Here is a 16,735-nt window from a genome sequence, read left to right as displayed (position 1 = left end):
AAAGCTTCCCTGTTGATTCTTGACAGCTCCCCACTTGCTTTCTACCTTACAACCCTCTGCTAGAGACTATCAGACAACCTTCGTTTTCTTGGCTCCCGTTCCAGCTTTGGTAAGTCTCTACATCAGATTCCAGTCTTTGTCCGCGTTGCCGTCATCGCTTACAGCTTTCAAAGCACACTCTGGCATATCTACACCATCACCTTTGACGCTCAACTTTTACACTCGCACTTGCAACAGCTTGCTCCTTGTTCTCGTGTTACGGAAGCTTCCAAACCGCCGTCTTGGAACTCTGTGTGACTTGTCAGCTCGCCATTGAGCCTGTGACTATAGAATTTCCATCTTCCGCTTATCGCGGACCTCACGCATCGATTCTGGGCGATCATACGAACATCTTGTGCGTCAAACCTCGTATCGAAAGCCGATAAAACGATTGTATAAACTTGGTCATTCTGTTCCTATCAACTATCACCATCGGTCACCATCGAGTCGTCACACCAGAGCATGACCGTGTCTTGCTCGATCTTCAAGGCTCTAGTCGATACTTGCGCCTCATAAGTTTTCAACTGTACGCCCTGACGATAAACGAACGACAATAAATCCCATTCTTAGCTGCTGCTGCTGCGGCTTGAGAGCTTGCTGGAGGGAGGGTAACTGTCCTCGTCGCTGCAATTGCGCTGACCCCTAGCTACATTGCTCTTTGTCAAACCCAGAACAATGAGGCGGGGTCGTTCAAGCTCCGGGTCGCCCTATAGGGCGCTGGCACATCACCAGAACGCCGCGGCTGCAGCAGCGTCGTCTGACTCTATCTCATTAATTCGATCCTTCAATGTCGAGACGAACCCTACACGGCCGGTGCGGCCTTCGCCGCTCACAGCATCACTCATTCGAGATATGCCACTGGACCTGGTTGACCGTATCAGGTCCTTTCCTCTTTTCATGTCTGCCCCTGAGGAGTTTCTGGTAGCCATCGGAAACCACCTGAAGCCTCAAATCCAGAGTCCCAACGACCACATCGTTACCGAAGGAGATGAAGCCAAGGCAATGTATTGGCTGGTGCGAGGTGTTGTTGCTGTGACTTCGCGGGACGGGGAGGCGGTCTATGCGGAGCTCAACCCTGGATCGTTCTTTGGTGAGATTGGTGTTTTGATGAGTATGCCACGTACGGCCACCATCGTTGCACGCACGAAATGCCTTCTGTTGGTCTTAAAGAAAGAGGATCTGCACGCTGTGATACCCAAATTCCCGGATATGGAAAAGGCAATCCGAGAAGAGGCACAGGAACGCCTGAATCTTCTCAAGAAAAAACGACAAGAGGGCGGAAGATTAACCAAGTCACCCCCTCAAGGGGATTTCACTGCTCGAGAGGCGGCACCTGGCGAAGTCTCTACCGGAGAAAGTGGCGTCATCAAAGATGGTGCTGTGGTCAACAATAAGAAAAGGAAATCGCCAAGTCCAGGTATCATGGAGGACCCAACTGCTGGAAGTGCTATTGGGAGTGGTCAAATTAACATTCGAACCACGCTCAAAGAGCTCCCGCTCTTCTCTACCCTTCCTGCAGATATGCTGCACTTTCTGGGGCTCAGTGTCCAGCCCAAATCGTATACCCCCTTCACAGATATTGTCCGTCAAGGCTTACCAGGTAACGAAATATTTTTCATCGTCCGTGGAGAAGCCGAGGTGATACACGACGAACCGGTCTATGATAGCAACGTCCAAAATAAGGCTATGGCTATCCCGAAACGACCGCGGTTGAAGGCAGGTCAATACTTTGGCGAGGTGGCGAGTTTAGGTTTGTCCCGTGGTCGAACAGCTACTGTAAGATCCATAACCTCTGTCGAGTGTATCATGATTACTGGAGACGTCCTCGACGAATTTTGGAGGCGCTGTCCTTCAGACATCTTGACACAGGTTAAAGAAACTGCACGATCACGTTACATCAAACAGAGCGACGACGTTGACATGATCGACGTTGATGTCAGGGAAAAGGCCAACAAATCCGACCCGACAACCCCCACGGCATCAATGAGAGCATCACTACCTAACCTCACATTCACTACTCCATCTAAACCAGGATCTCCTTCCAAAGAGGACATTGCCAACGTAGCACCGAAGGATCCCGACCCGTTCCTGAGCGTCAACATGGAAAACATCAGAAATCGAAGACGCCACTCTTTAGCACCCCCGATACCGCCCACAGACAGTTCCGCTCCCAATACTAATGGTGCAAGATCTCGTTTGTCAGAGGTGACACCCATCAAATTTGCATTCTCTGAGACGCCATCCGATGACGATGACGTTCCAGCCAAGCGAGTTCGAACTACGCTGCCCACAAGGCCCATCACCATGAGCAAACCGGTGTTGTCGGACGAGATCTTGATATACATCTTTAAGCACGTGGATATTGGAGAACTCTTTCGGCTGCGCCTGGTTAGCACGCATTGGCGCAAAATTCTAACGACATCGCCCAGAGTTTGTCAAGACGTTGATCTCTCGGTCTACAACCGAAGGATCACTGACGAAGTTCTGCTTAAAGTCCTTGCTCCTTTTATTGGCACCCGCGCTTTATCCATCGACTTGAGCAACTGCTTTCACGTAACTGATGAAGGGTTCGGCGCATTGTGGCGTAGCTGTGGCAAGAATGTTAAGACATGGAAGATGAAGTCTGTTTGGGACGTTTCAGCCAATCAGATTTTGGAGATGAGCGAGAATGCCAAGGGATTAGAGGAGGTGGATTGGAGTAACTGCCGTAAAGTCGGCGATAATCTGCTAGGTCGTGTTGTTGGCTGGGTTGTGCCTGATCCTCCACCTTCCAAGTCCGTTGTTATCTCCAGCTCCACAGCTCGTTCGCGAACCAAGCAGCAGCAACAGAAGCATGCACCACAAAATGTGCTGCCACCCGGAACGGTGGTGGGATGTCCGAAGCTGAGACGCCTTAACCTCTCCTACTGCAAGCACATCACAGATCGTTCCATGGCCCACCTTGCGGCGCACGCCTCGAACCGTATCGAGTGGTTGTCCCTCACACGCTGTACATCGATCACAGATGCTGGGTTTCAATCATGGGCCCCTTTCCGATTCGAGAAACTTACCCGACTGTGCTTGGCAGACTGCACATATCTATCGGACAATGCCGTTGTTGCTCTGGTGAACTCAGCCAAAAACCTTACGCACCTGGATCTATCGTTCTGCTGTGCACTCTCTGATACGGCAACAGAAGTTGTCGCTCTCCGGCTACCCAAATTGAAAGAGCTGCGACTGGCATTTTGTGGAAGCGCAGTTAGTGACGGAAGTCTAGAGAGCGTGGCACTTCACTTGAATGACCTGGAAGCTCTAAGTGTGCGTGGTTGCGTGCGTGTCACAGGACGAGGAGTGGAGAATGTGCTGAACGGCTGTGGACGACTGAATTGGATGGATGTTAGTCAATGCCGGAACCTGGAGTCGTGGATTCGAGCTGGCGGCGTGTCGAACTGGGGTTTCGACGATCGACTTGGCCAACGCCCTGCAGAATACACACCAGGTGAAGTTTCTGGGTCGGCAGAGGGCGAAGACGATGCACCTGCACCAAAAGCCATGAGTGTCGCTATGCTCACTTCGCAAAACTTTATGCCACGCTCGGCGTTCGGGTACAGGTCCAAGAGAGCAAGGCGCCCTGTACGTTTTGTCATTGAAAAGGGACGTGGAAGCTTAAGATGAAGAAAGGCCGGCGCATTGGACTACTTTGTTTGGGAAAGGATAGTTGCTTGGAGGCGGTGCACAGTGATAGGATATATGTTGCTTACAGCATTGGCGTCAGAGTCATGGAGCATTTGTCATTACATTCAAGTTTCATGCCGCGATATTGCAGAAGAGAATTGATGGGCCGGGATATGCATGATGAGATGAGACGAATGCGAATTGTGTTGAAAGGATACTTGGTTGATACCCTTGATGGAGCCGACACCTTACCAATCTGCTAAGCTAGCCTAACTAATAGTACTGCACCAAGGTACCCTAACGAGACGAATTGACGTAAGAAGAGACTAGAATTTCATTCATGCCGAGTTGCCTCCATCGTCAACTTTTGTTCCTGTAAATCCGACGGACCATGGAGTTTAGAACTTTAGCGGCCGAGCGCTGACCAACAGAGTTGAGTCACTGAGAGGCGCCGGTTCTTTCCACAATATTCCACCGTAGCCACGTGACGTCGGATTTTGGATGAGCTCCACTGGATTACCCAACGTCATGCTTGTCTGGCCAGGAACTTATATCGTCTGCCTTCCCGTCCCCGCTTCACCATTTTCCTTTGTAAACGCCTGCATTATCGATCGACAACTGCCCCGACAGAACGAACGACGATGTCATTCACTCTCACCGTCCGCCAGGGCCCTGCGCGTCTTGCGCAGAGGCTTCCTGAGCTATCAAAGACTGCTTTCCGCAACTCCGCATCAGCCCGAAGCTTCCACATCCAGGCCAAGCCCACAGCCAACTTCTTCACCTCACGCATCACATCAACCGCCACCCGCAATGTTTTCCAGCGAACGAGTCGCGCCGGTGGCCGTTCTTACCACCAGGGTTCCCCAACTGGTGTCGCAACAGCGCCTCAATCAACCAGCCGGCGACTCTTGGTCGGAGGTGCCATCTTTGGTGGTACCCTTGTCGCTATCAACGCTGTCTTCAACCGGGAGACCCGTGAGGATGGTGGCATGCCCGTTTACGAGCGCGAATACCTGAACAATACCTTCTTGCACACTGGTCTCGGAATTGGTATCATTGGATTGACGGCTCGACAAATGGTTCAGACTGGCTTCGTGTACCGAATTATGGTCACCAACCCTTGGGTTGTTGGTATTGGTGGTCTTGCTCTCAGCTTTGCTACCATGATTGGAACCCGATCTATCAGCCCTGACAAGTAAGTGCTTCGAAAATAGATAATCTATGACGAAATTGAGTCGGTTTTACTAACATGTTTGCAGCTATATCCCCAAGTACGCCATGTGGACTGCCTTCAACGCCACCCAGGCTGCCTTTGTCGCCCCTCTCCTCGCCTTCGTTCCTCCCGTTCTTCTGGGCCGTGCCGGTCTCTACACCGTTGCCATGATGGGTGGTCTCGCTATCGTCGGTGCCACTGCTAAGCAGGAGAAGTACCTCTACATCGGTGGTCCTCTTCTTGCTGGTGCCGCTATCGTTGCTGCCTCTGGTCTCGCTCCTCTCATCATTCCCGCCACTGCTATCCGAACTCTCGCTTTCACTGAGAACCTCTGGCTGTACGGTGGTCTTGCTGTCTTCGGTGGTTTCACTCTGTACGATGTCCAGAAGGTTCTGCACCACGCCCGTCTCGCTCAGGCTGGTGTCATGCGCCGTGACCCCGTCAACGAGAGTATTTCTCTTGAGCTTGACTTCCTTAACATCTTTATCCGCATGGTGCAGATTCTGATGATGCAGCAGAACCGCCGCAAGTAAGCGATATTTGCTTTTGCATAAACCAGCTTTAGAAGCCACTTGTATTATTTTTGAGCAAAAATGATTATTGTTTTGTCAGAGGTTAATGAACTCCTCTCTTCTGTCATTGATCAACTTGGCGTATGGACCGAAAGAAGTTCCATATAATTTAAGGACTCTAAATAGTTTAAAAAAAAAAAGATCAAATTTCTTCTCCAACTCGAATGATGACTCTTATATACAAGTAAATCCTGGCTTTATATGGCATTTTCCATATATTTTCCTCTCCCTTTTGATGATATCATTTGTGACTTTCTGTTCAATCAGAACCCAGAAGCTAATCTGTCGCGACTCACTCCAGAGGAGGGAATGGTCTCATGAAGTGACTAGGGCACTCATAACCAGAGGGGTTGTTGTGTAGGTAGAGCTGGTGGTACTCCTCGGCAGTCCACCACTTGCCAGCAGGCGCAATCTCAGTCACGATGCCGCCCTTCCACCACTGCTTGTTGGCCTTCTCTGTCACTTCGCGCGCAATCTTCTCCTGCTCGGGGTTGTGGAAGTAGATAGCGGAGCGGTACTGGGGGCCGGTATCGGGGCCCTGCTGGTTGAGTGTCGTGGGGTCATGCGTCTTGTAGAAGAATTCGAGGAGCTGCGCGTATGTGACCTTTGTCGGGTCGAAAATGATTTGCGCGGCTTCAGCGTCTGTTGCGATGTCAGTCACCAATTTTTCAATACTCTCACGGGGAACACAAGAACATACGTCCAGTCTTGCCGCCGCAGACGGCGCGATAGCTAGGGTTCTCAAGATCACCACCAATGTAGCCGACCTTTGCGTCGATAAGACCCTTGTCAGCAAAGTGCCTGCGGTAGAGGTGCTCGGTGCCCCAGAAGCAGCCTGCGGCCACGGTGCAGCGCTGAGCGCCCTCGGGAATGACTGATGCGGCGGATTGATCAGGAGCAATAGAGAGTCGGCTGGACTGTGTAAAGGGGCGGGCAAGACGCGCCAGGAAAGGAGGAAGGTTGAAGGCCATTTTTTTGTCGATCACCGCGGGGGTAATTGTATATATGAATCGCAGGTGTATTTAGTGAATGAGCAAGCGTGAAGGGAAAATGAAGCTATCTGGATGAAAAGGGAAGCGCAATGATATTTGAACTTTTTTCTGCGGTCAATGAATGACAAATAGTCTGTCCAGAGAACGGGGAATTGTGGAATTGACGGGAAGGTGGAAGGAAGGTGTGGCGGGCGGGGATGAGACAGTGCGTCACGGAAGTCGCAGATGACGATTGGATTAGAAGAGCTATATTGCTCTTTTGGGAAGGTGGCGCTAGGTAATCAAGGGTCTTTTGCCCCGCGGTTTTCTTTTTTAGTGAGAGGCTTTCTTATCCCCGTAGCTAGTAGCAAGGCGCAATAATTAAATGGAATCAAATGGTTGAGGCTGAGTTGATTATTGATGCGCCGCCTACTCATTAGTTAGACGAATGGAGTTAGAGAGAAGGAGAGGATATACCGGTATGTAACGTGCAAGCGGATTGTTTGATTGTAACTTTGGCGTATTGTGTAAGCTGCGATACGCTTATTATGAGACATACATCTATACGCACATATCACTTTCAACAAGACCCATTTGGATACTATTTTTACTGGCTTCCAATTCATGTGCGTATCGCATCATCGATTCCCTTCTGCAGCCGCTCGGTGTCTTCATTATGCCCCCGAGGTCCCCGACATCCGGCAACGGACAAGGATCAGGGCCGGTTCGTTACATCGTCGCTTCACAAGAACGATAACCTCGGAAATTCTGATATAGACGTAAAGCAATAACGTGACAATCCTATAAAATTAAAGTAAAAAACAAGAAAAGGAAGATAGACTTTACAACTGTTAGCATCATCCGAGCGAAATCTCGGAAATCCGCCGTTACAGCACAATGCGAAGCTTAATGTCCAGCTTTCCCCGCCGACTCGGCCGACCTCGGTCGACGCCGAGTACATCTTACCTCTGTAAAGTAGCAGTGACTGGACTGGCTATATTGACTACGTTCCCATCTCCAAGTGTTTCCCATCCTTCATTGTTTCCTCGCAACAACTTCGCAATGGCTTCTTCGGATCTCGCTCAACTTATCCCCCCCGACTCATGGGATTCGCATATGCATATTGTCGATGTGGAGAACTACGCTCTGGACCCTTCAGCAATATATCGTCCATCCTCGCACACTCTTGAGCAGGCCCTCAACTTTGAAACCAGCGTGGGTCTCCGAAACATTGTTCTTGTTCAGCCATCTATTTATGGCTTGAACAATTCATGTTTGCTTGATGGTCTGCGGGATCTTGGTTCGGAGCGTGGAAGGGGTGTCGTTGCAATTGACCCTAAAGCTTTTGACGCTGATGAGCTTCGCAAGTGGCACGAGTTGGGTGTGCGCGGTGTGAGACTCAATCTGCAGTCGGTTGGAGCAGAATTGGATGCGGCTGAATTGGAGCAACAGTTGACATTATATGCTGACGCTGTAAGACCATTGGGCTGGGTCGTTCAAGTTTACGTTCCCATGAAGATGATTGAGCTCCTGGAGCCTATCATCCCAAAACTCAACATCAAGTTCTGTATCGACCATCTGGGACAACCGCCGCTGAAAGACCAACAGGGTGTTGAGATGTATGACCTGCCAGGTTTCTCATCTTTAACTCGTCTGCTCAAAGATGGTCTTACCTATGTCAAATTATCAGCCCCTTATCGCATAGCCGCTCAATCCGATTATAGCGATCTGGATCCCCTCGCCAAAGAAGTGATTCGTATTGCAGGCAATAGCCATGTCGTTTTCGCGACTGACTGGCCTCACACACGGTTCGAGGGTCTCGATATCAGGCCCTGGATGCAGAGAGTAGTTGGCTGGTGTGGCGACGATGAGCATCTCAAAGAGAGGCTATTCAGAGGAAACGCAGAGGATTTGTGGGATGTCAAAAGATCACCAAGGGCATGATCTGCACGACTGAGTTTGGGAGATTGAAGAACAAGTGGACATATTATAGGGGATTTGTCCAATTTTGGTATGTTTGGCTGCGATTTGTTTAAGCTAGCTATATATATTTATTAAATGCGACTTGATCGCCACATAAACAACGTTACTGGTACCCTTCAAGCAGATCCAGTCCACAGGTAGATTTAGTCGGCCCACAGCCGCTTATATACATTCTGTAAATTTGCCTTGCGTAGGAACGGTTCTTGGTAAGCTCAGATGGCATCTACCTGGGTTGGTAGGCCAGGGACAGGACAACTCGCTGTGAACGCGATAGATCCAGATATGTGACCCTTGATAAGAAGTCCACTTATATGGCGCCTAGAATTCCAGAGATGTCTATTATGACCCGTGCTGATCTTGGGCCATGCTGGCTTTATGTCTTGTCAGAGCTGTTGTCAGGGACTCGCCGAAGCTTTTGATGTGCCCTGGCTCAGTCATCTCGAGCTTGTGGTCATCGAGTGGTGTCAGAGCGGATTGTTGTGCCTGACAACCATTCTCTGTTTGGGGTCTGATGAGTTTGGCGCAATCAAGTTGATCGACTTGAACATTGGACTCGGAATGCCGTAATCCCAGTACATTTCGAAATCGGGTCATCAACCAGAACCGAAACAGTAAAATGAGATGTGCCTAGCCGCACGATATTTTTCAACTGAAGTTTTGGGGATTGTTCCCGGATTCATAAATGGCACCGACTCTCACACTGAGTGGCTCGAATGTGGACAGTGCTTCGAAAACCCCACGATCAACAGCCATCGCATCCGGGTTCATATTGTCAGCCCAAGGGGTTTGGAACAACTGTTCTGGCTCATAGGGCGATTGCTGTGCGGGTATCTCAAAAGAAGATGGGTAAACAGTCTCGGTGATCGGTATGTCAGTCGGAATTGGAACTTCTGGCATTTGTTGCGGTATGGGTTGTTGAAGCGGTGTGTTGAAGCCTGGGTTAAGGCCAAGGTTGGTCATTTCTCTAGTGATTAGATCTAGAGCACTCGAAATTACTGCAAGTGTGTCAGAGCTAAACCAGACATTCGGTCATGTTACTTACCTGGGTTGACGGTCTTGGCTTGCTGCAAGGCACGGACGCAAAAGTTCAGTTTGCGAACCGCCTGCTGGTTTTCCGGGGTAGCCTGAACTTGCAAAAGAAAGATGGTTGCTGCTATATACACACTGTAAGAGAGTGACAGAACACAGTGGCTGATGGTAAATGTCCTGCAGAAGAGATCGAAGATGGCGATGATGGCTGTTGCAGATGTGACACACTCCACGAGGTGATTTTGCATGGGATGCGGGCCTTCGTCCTCTGGATACACTTGCCAGGAGAGCATAGGCCTAAAAAGGAGAATCCGGAAAGTATGATACAAGGCGCTTTGACACGGTTAGACGCTTCAAATTGATGATAATCCGGGATACTTACTTCATAGTAACAATATGAGAGGGTGGTGCTAATTCTGGCATAGCAGAAAGCTCGATCTTGAGGTAAGGCGGAAGTTGGTCCCACCATAGCTTCATGGCAGGGTCTTGCGTTTGCAGACACTCTTGCATCTCTGCCTCTGTGTTCTCCAATAATGGGTCATACATGTGAATGAGAATTTCATTGAAAATAACAGACAATCGGCATGCACTCATAAAGCACGAGGTAGAATGAGCTGTCGCAGGAGGATACTTCCAGTCTGAACCATTGGGAGAATCGAATGGAACCCAAAGTTCATTTTCGGCAGAGTCGTCCACTGAAAACTGTGAGCAAAGTTATAGACAAAGAAGGACACAGACTTACTAATGATTTGCGGCGGTGATACAAGCGTATGTTGCAATGAAGGAGAGCGGCCCAGGTAGAGGCTTATGATTTTGTCCCAGAAATAACAGCTCCAGTACAACCGATGTCTGATCTCGACCTCTTCGTCGGTCAAGTGGACGGATCCGGGATATCTCTGTCCATCGACGCATATACCTAAATGATCAATTAGGCGGAAAGCTATGCCGCTGTAAATCCAAGCTTGTGTTGTGTTTCCATGGCCACACTCTCCTGCACTAAGAAGGAGCAACGTCTGGACGGTTGGGATAGTACAAACGCCTCTGTTTAGTTCGTCGAAAAGCATGCTTCTAGCATGTTTTGCGAACACAGCACCGCCGTCATAGGATTGGTCAAGCAGCTGTTTTGTCGAGGGATCACTTTTACCCCAGCGAATAGAATGTGAAAGCATGGCATTAAGAAGTGTGTGAGAATAGTAAGGTCCCATTGATTGCATATCACCTGTTAATGTTAGATGGTCTTACAAAAGTGTAGAGGTTGAGTCATACGAGTGAAGGCTGGCCTATAAATGAAGTTGAACAAGGGTTGGATCCAACACCAATGGACGTTTAAGAGATACTGAAATGGTTCCTGCGTGACGTAAGTTTGAGAACACCAGTCACTCAAGGTTGGCGGGCTTACTGGAATATCGGACAGGTTTTCCATTGCACGCTGGTGCCATGCATTGTTGACTAGGCGTTCTCTCCTATGAGCATCTGAGTCAATGGAGGATATTGAATCTGGCTTGTGTTTGTGAGGATCACTGGGGAGATTGAAAAGACTAGTAGGTCCATGATAGGTAATTCCACCCTTGTCGTCGATCTTGAGACCCATGAAGCTCCTCGTCATGGCGTGCTCATCTGGATGGCGATTCAAGTCATGGCCGTTCCAGACGCCCGGACTAGAATGATTTGAAGCGGTAATTGAAGGTGGGGATTTAATGGCAGCAAGTTGGTCCTCGAGTTCTTTGATGCGTTCCTCAAGCCGTTGTGTATAAGACAGAGTCGGGTTTCTATGACACGTGAGCAACTGCTCAGAAAGTAAAAAGGAGCACACGACCAAAGGGCCGAAGGGGTCAGTCCCACAGTTTGTAAATACAGTCATCGCTTCTGGCAGCACAACGATTGCATATGGGTTGCTCGCCGCCGCACTTGACCTGAGAAAGTATCAGCACCGGTAGGTCAGGGACAAAAAGTAGAAGTGTATGTATTGACCTTGCGCCTACGACACGGCTCACACGAGAAGGCGCTCTTCTTTGTGGCTTTGACGGACGACATGTTGTGCCACAACGTCTGGTGAGTCAAGTAGGTTCTTGATCGAATATCGGTTAAGAGTCGTGAGCTTTAGGCAATGAGCCCCGCGTTAGACATTGAAAACCCCACCTAAAAAGGTTGACTTTGGCCGGGTCTGTCCGATGATGAAGTTGAAGCTGGATTATTGAACCGAGGGACAGGTTATGACAGCCAAGGTCACCTTTTTAGGGGTCAGAAAAGAGGCAAGGTACAGTTTAGGTCCGAATAAACGAGAATTCCCCGTTTTGTGACTATGCAGTGCAGTTAAGAGACAGGTCACAGCCCAAACCAGTCCAGGCCGGGCCAGGCCACTCAGTACACGGAGCCGACGTTGCGTTAGGCCGGTGCAAAAAAACGACAGTGCGTTATAGCCTGTGTAAGAGATCCTTTTGACGCATAAGAACCAATATCAATTGATGGTAACCGGTATCTTGATGAAAAAAGCCAAGATTGATCATCGAGAGTAATTTCAGTACAGCAAGAGATGATTACGTGGGTCATGTGCTCTTTCCGCAGGATGGAGGATGGTTCCTGCCATTGGGATCAAGACATACACAGCCATCTACGAGGCGCTACCTTCCCTGTAATTCCAGGGTTGAATATCCCTGCGATGCACCGTTATGACGATTGATTACAATTATCGTGGCTTGGCTACAACATTTTCAACTCTATTCTCTTACTCAGAGGCATGAATCATTCTCAAATGCCACGAATTATTCTTCCTATAAAATTCCATCTTTAGCTGTCCGGCCAAGAGAGCCGACCCCGGGATTTGGACCTCAGTGCCGGTACCGAGGTGAGGAATCGGTAGAAGCATCTGATAAGAATATCCTCGTATCTAAGCCGATATAGCAGGTACACACGCATAAATGGCGAGTGTTCATATCGTTCTATTACTCACTGACGGTTTCTGATCAAAATTATAATTATTCCACTGATCCTGTTTCACATATCCTTTGATCCTGACCAGAATCAAGAATTTGTTGACTTCGGGCGAGCGGATCCGATTCTACCCACTTTCACGGCGATTCAAGAGCATCAATGTCCGGCGCAGAGGATGCTATGGAGTAGGACCTTGAACAATATTTTATAAACTCATAGGTAGGTAGGTACTAACTGATATATCAATCGAATCTCAAACTGACCCGGGACAGATACTCCTCAACTCTAGCAACGCATACCTATTCTATTTCCGAATATGCAGTACGCGCCTTGATTATTCTCAAGTATATACAGTATTCTACTCGCACAACGTTCACAGCATGTAATGCTGATTTCACTTACATCGGACAAGTTCGTGCATGCATGCATATGCTATGTTTGACACTCACATCCTGTATCTTGGTTTCTGAGTTGTACAGCATGAGAGCCAAGGACTCGAAACAGTGTTGTCTTTTCGTTCGATGATATAACGTCTCAAAGTCCATACTCATGATCGAATACGACTTGATGATGAGCTATAGCCAATTTTTAGGGTATAACCCAGGGAAATATTTAGTACAACCATTTAATTAGGTATTATGAGTTTCAAGTTTAACTTACAGACCTTTTCGCCACTTGGTTACTGCTGTCCCAATTTAGATGATCTTCAACAGGGATCATCCATGAAATTACGGCGGGGTCGACGAACACTGATCCATTCCCACGCACGCGTCAGCGTGTTTCCCTGTGCTTTCTCTTTTCACCTTCGCCAATCCTCATCACCATGTCGTCAAAAGTAGGCTCCATGCTCAAGACCGCAGTCTACGCACTATGGTCCTTCCAGTGGGGTTTCTTCACGGCAACTTTCTGCATCTATCATGAACTCAGCATCCCGAACCCCTTTCACGCGGTCCTGACAACAGTCTTGACCTTGCCTATCCCCCTATCACTCGAACTTTTTCTCCTCTACACTACAGCTTCTCGCTTTAGTTGTCTGGATCTCCACACCAGAAAGTTCAACACGTTCTTCTATAAGACGCGGGACTGGGCTATGATCCTCCCCATCTTCAGCATCCTTTGGTTCCTATGTGTTTTGTGGTGGGGCCTCTTGGCTACGATGGACATGTATTCTTACGGACCCGTGGCCAAGACCGTCGAATTTCTCTGTCTCTCCTTCAAGCCCATCGGCTATACCGTTTACATAGGGGGCGTGCTTCTGTATATCCCGCTGCCCTTTTGGGTCATCGTCACTGGCACTGGGGCGTGCAGACGGGTACGGAACCTGAAGAGTCCTGAGGAGGAGGAAGCGACCAACTTGACCACCAAAAATGACGACGAGGAGTGGAACGCTTTCCAGGACAATCGTGGTATCTGAGCTGGTATTACTTTCAAGAAAACTGATAGTCCTTGATAAAACTGTGGGTACTCCGAGACCTTATACATAAAAGACTTCATAATCATATACCATCCTTTCCTCGTATTCTCCAGGATTCCTTCCATGTTATTATCCAACCAATCTTTCCCATGAAACCCCGTTGAGCCGTTATCGTGTCACAGACACTGATGCAATGTAGTATCCCATGGTTCGACACACCGATCCAGCCTCGTGCTGAATGCCCGCTGTACCGTCACGAGAACGTAACGACGCTTTGTATCCTTGCACTGCTTCTTCCCGTAATACAGATACAGCTTGTGCTGAGCACATGGTCTGATCCAGACCCGATTGCGAGGAACGACCTAGACCATCTGATCATCAATGACGCTGTCATTTCTCTGAGGAACTCCATGATCCTTGGGCTCGATGTTGTCAGTGTGAGTGTGGGGCATGGGTTCCTTTCTGTGGCCGAAGAAGTGATGGTGGCCAGACCTGTCAAGATTATCGTCATCCTGTCCCGGGTTGGCAGTCTGATACTCGAGCACCTTAAAGATCTTGTAGCAGCCGAAAGCCAGGAGAGAACCCATAAAGGGCCCGATGTAGTAGATCCAGTCGTAACCGTGGAAGCCCGCGACGACAGAAGGACCGAAGGATCGGGCAGGGTTGATGGATGTGCCCGTCCAGTTGGTCGCACAGATGTGGGCGATGAAGACGGAGATACCAATGCCGATGGGGGCAAGATGGGTGCTGCGGTGCTTCTCGACGGCGAGGAAGTAGACTGTCAGGACGAGCTGAGAAGTGAGGAACATCTCGATGAAGACACCCTGAGCAACGCTTGTCCCGTTGCCGAGAGCATTGGTGACGAGAAGCTTGCCGGGAAGGAGTGCATCCGTGATGCCTGCAGCGGTGATGGCAGCGACAAGCTGTGTAGGGATGATGAGGAGTGCATGGATAGGTGTCACAGCGCCGACGAGAACTAAACCAAGAGTCACCTGAAGGGGAGGGAATGAGCATGTGCATTGGATAAAAGAAGCAAGCTGGTACGGGTGTCACTTACAGCCGGGTTAAACATGCCACCACTGACACGATAAAAGATCCAGACATTGACGGCGAGAGCAGTACCAAAAGAGGCAGCAATGTACATCAAACTAAAAGGCAGCAAAGGGGAACCAGCATCCGAGGGACTGTTGGTGACGAGGGCAGTCTGGGCACCGATGAAAGAGAGCAGTAAGAACATGAATGTTCCGCAGAATTCTCCTAGGACGATGACGAGGGCGTTTCTCATGCGGTCACGCTTGGGATTGCCTACACGACGGTCCTCGACAGCTTGCTCAGTTGGCAAGCCAGTCATGTTCGTGTTAGCCCGAGAGCCGAATTGAACCATTGTGATTGATTTATGAAGAGGTCGACTGGTGTTTGTGCGTGGTGGGAGGGGAGGGGACGAAGAAGAGAAGGAGTAGATGGATGCTAGGCAATGATGAGGTATGTGAGAGTATACTGAAGATCGATGCTGTTGGGTCTAATGAAAGATAGTTTCTCGATGGCGCCCTCGGGGACTTTATATCTTGAGAAGAAGGGGGACCACAGCTTTGCCCGTCCGTTTATGGCGTCCACCATTCTCTCAAACCTGGTCGAAGCACACCTTTTAGGATCAAACGGCCAATCTGAGTGGCGTCGATAAGTTAGTCCCTGAGGGTAGCAACAGCCTCATGGCAGCTACTGTCTACTGCGACACGGGCTGAGTCTGACAAGGGGCGGTTGCAGTAAAGGTGGAATGAGCAGATGAATGGGGGCTGGGCTCCGAAGCTCGTCTCATCAACCCCGAGATTGATACTTAGACTCCCAGGCCCGTCCAGCATGTAACTCGCAAGTTACGCCGCGAGTACAATGCCTCTCTGGGAGTCTCGTGATGGTGCAGGATTGCATATCACAGACAAGGAACTGGGTTATATGAACAGAGGGCCTTTTGTCATGTCTGTATGCCCAACTTGAGTTGTTCAAAACACAGGGATAGGACACCCAGAAGACTTCCATGGTGATGGTCAACGAGCTGTACAACACATCCGTCAACGATACGAAAATGTGACGGGTTTTCTCCCGTCTACGTTTGCCAGGGAGCAGTAGATACATTGGCTTTTTTAGCTCAATACACCTCTCTCTAGACACATCTGAGAAGAATGCGACTGTTGCCATGCAAGCGGTTTTCAGCTCGCGATGATGAAGATTGGGGCGAGACAGGTGAATGACATACAAGCTAGCCTAGACCAGGACGGTAAAGCTACAACCACTTGTGGAAAGGCGTGAACGACTTCTCGGCGTATGTATGTGTGTGTGTGAAGAAATATGCAAGTGTTGTCTAAGCATAGGGTCGGTCATCGGGTTGGGACCGCGCCATCACTGACTCTCAGCGATGGACAGAGAATGCAGGGCAATATCGCTGAGACTTGGGGAACGTTAGCTCTGTCTCGGGCGACCACAGACAGAACGAACCCTAGGACGAACCACGAGGGGACAAGCAAGGTTTCATGCGATAACAAGCCTTATTGGACAGCTCATCCTGTCAGCTTGTTGATCGCTGGGTTGGCTTGTTATCCCCGCAAGTAAGCATGCAAAGAACAAACTCAAATTGAATGAAGAGCATGTCAATCAATGTCCGGGATATTCCAGATCTTAGCAAGTACCCGCCGATACTTGTTAACGGGAAGTACCTTTTAGACTCAACGGGTTTACATGGTTCAGTAGTGTTTCAACGTCTTCCAAGGTCTTGTCCCTTGAATCGCGCTATTTGTCCCTGGCTCAGTCTTCAACGTTCGCCCCTTGTAGAGGATTTCCTAGCTCCGATTATCGTAAGTGCCGTAGCTGATTACAACAGGTAATTTATCATGACGCTGAAGGGGTTGAATCCATAGTCTGTGAATTAACTTTGAGC

At 49.3% G+C, this 16,735-nt stretch overlaps 7 protein-coding genes across 7 annotated transcripts; 4 read left to right on the top strand and 3 right to left on the bottom strand.

Annotated features, from left to right (window-relative positions):
* Positions 1–714: 714 nt before the first annotated feature.
* On the top strand, positions 715–3,693 carry FGSG_11829 (uncharacterized protein; the record flags this gene model as incomplete). Its single annotated transcript, XM_011318228.1, has 1 exon — positions 715–3,693. One exon carries the CDS (start codon positions 715–717, stop codon positions 3,691–3,693), a length of 2,979 nt encoding a protein of 992 aa, XP_011316530.1.
* A 586-nt stretch (positions 3,694–4,279) lies between these two features.
* FGSG_11828 (uncharacterized protein) lies at positions 4,280–5,629 on the top strand. Its single transcript, XM_011318227.1, has 2 exons — positions 4,280–4,888; positions 4,953–5,629. The coding sequence occupies exons 1-2, from the start codon at positions 4,335–4,337 to the stop codon at positions 5,437–5,439; spliced, it is 1,041 nt and encodes a 346-aa protein (XP_011316529.1). The 5' UTR covers positions 4,280–4,334; the 3' UTR covers positions 5,440–5,629.
* Positions 5,608–6,505, bottom strand: FGSG_00815 (peptide methionine sulfoxide reductase msrA 1). Its single transcript, XM_011318226.1, has 2 exons — positions 6,179–6,505; positions 5,608–6,120 (listed from the first exon to the last, which is right to left on the bottom strand). Exons 1-2 carry the CDS (start codon positions 6,447–6,449, stop codon positions 5,771–5,773), a joined length of 621 nt encoding a protein of 206 aa, XP_011316528.1. The 5' UTR covers positions 6,450–6,505; the 3' UTR covers positions 5,608–5,770.
* A 981-nt stretch (positions 6,506–7,486) lies between these two features.
* On the top strand, positions 7,487–8,393 carry FGSG_00814 (uncharacterized protein; the record flags this gene model as incomplete). The annotated part of the gene is made up of 1 exon (XM_011318225.1): positions 7,487–8,393. Exon 1 carries the CDS (start codon positions 7,512–7,514, stop codon positions 8,391–8,393), a length of 882 nt encoding a protein of 293 aa, XP_011316527.1. The 5' UTR covers positions 7,487–7,511.
* Positions 8,394–8,771: 378 nt separating this feature from the next.
* Positions 8,772–11,495, bottom strand: FGSG_00813 (uncharacterized protein; the record flags this gene model as incomplete). The annotated part of the gene is made up of 8 exons (XM_011318224.1): positions 8,772–9,059; positions 9,132–9,427; positions 9,475–9,758; positions 9,844–10,156; positions 10,204–10,680; positions 10,728–10,809; positions 10,861–11,230; positions 11,458–11,495. The coding sequence occupies 8 exons, from the start codon at positions 11,493–11,495 to the stop codon at positions 8,772–8,774; spliced, it is 2,148 nt and encodes a 715-aa protein (XP_011316526.1).
* A 1,720-nt stretch (positions 11,496–13,215) lies between these two features.
* Positions 13,216–14,034, top strand: FGSG_00812 (uncharacterized protein; the record flags this gene model as incomplete). Its single annotated transcript, XM_011318223.1, has 1 exon — positions 13,216–14,034. The coding sequence occupies one exon, from the start codon at positions 13,216–13,218 to the stop codon at positions 13,804–13,806; it is 591 nt and encodes a 196-aa protein (XP_011316525.1). The 3' UTR covers positions 13,807–14,034.
* Positions 14,035–14,168: 134 nt separating this feature from the next.
* FGSG_00811 (uncharacterized protein) lies at positions 14,169–15,190 on the bottom strand (the record flags this gene model as incomplete). The annotated part of the gene is made up of 2 exons (XM_011318222.1): positions 14,169–14,798; positions 14,864–15,190. 2 exons carry the CDS (start codon positions 15,188–15,190, stop codon positions 14,169–14,171), a joined length of 957 nt encoding a protein of 318 aa, XP_011316524.1.
* Between the last annotated feature and the right edge of the window lie 1,545 nt (positions 15,191–16,735).

The sequence above is a fragment of the Fusarium graminearum genome, chromosome 1 (assembly GCF_000240135.3).
Source record: "Fusarium graminearum PH-1 chromosome 1, whole genome shotgun sequence".
NCBI classification, from domain to species: Eukaryota; Fungi; Ascomycota; class Sordariomycetes; order Hypocreales; family Nectriaceae; genus Fusarium; species Fusarium graminearum.
The sequence above is the reverse complement of the archived record's forward strand: the minus strand, read 5'-3'. Positions and strand labels throughout refer to the sequence as shown.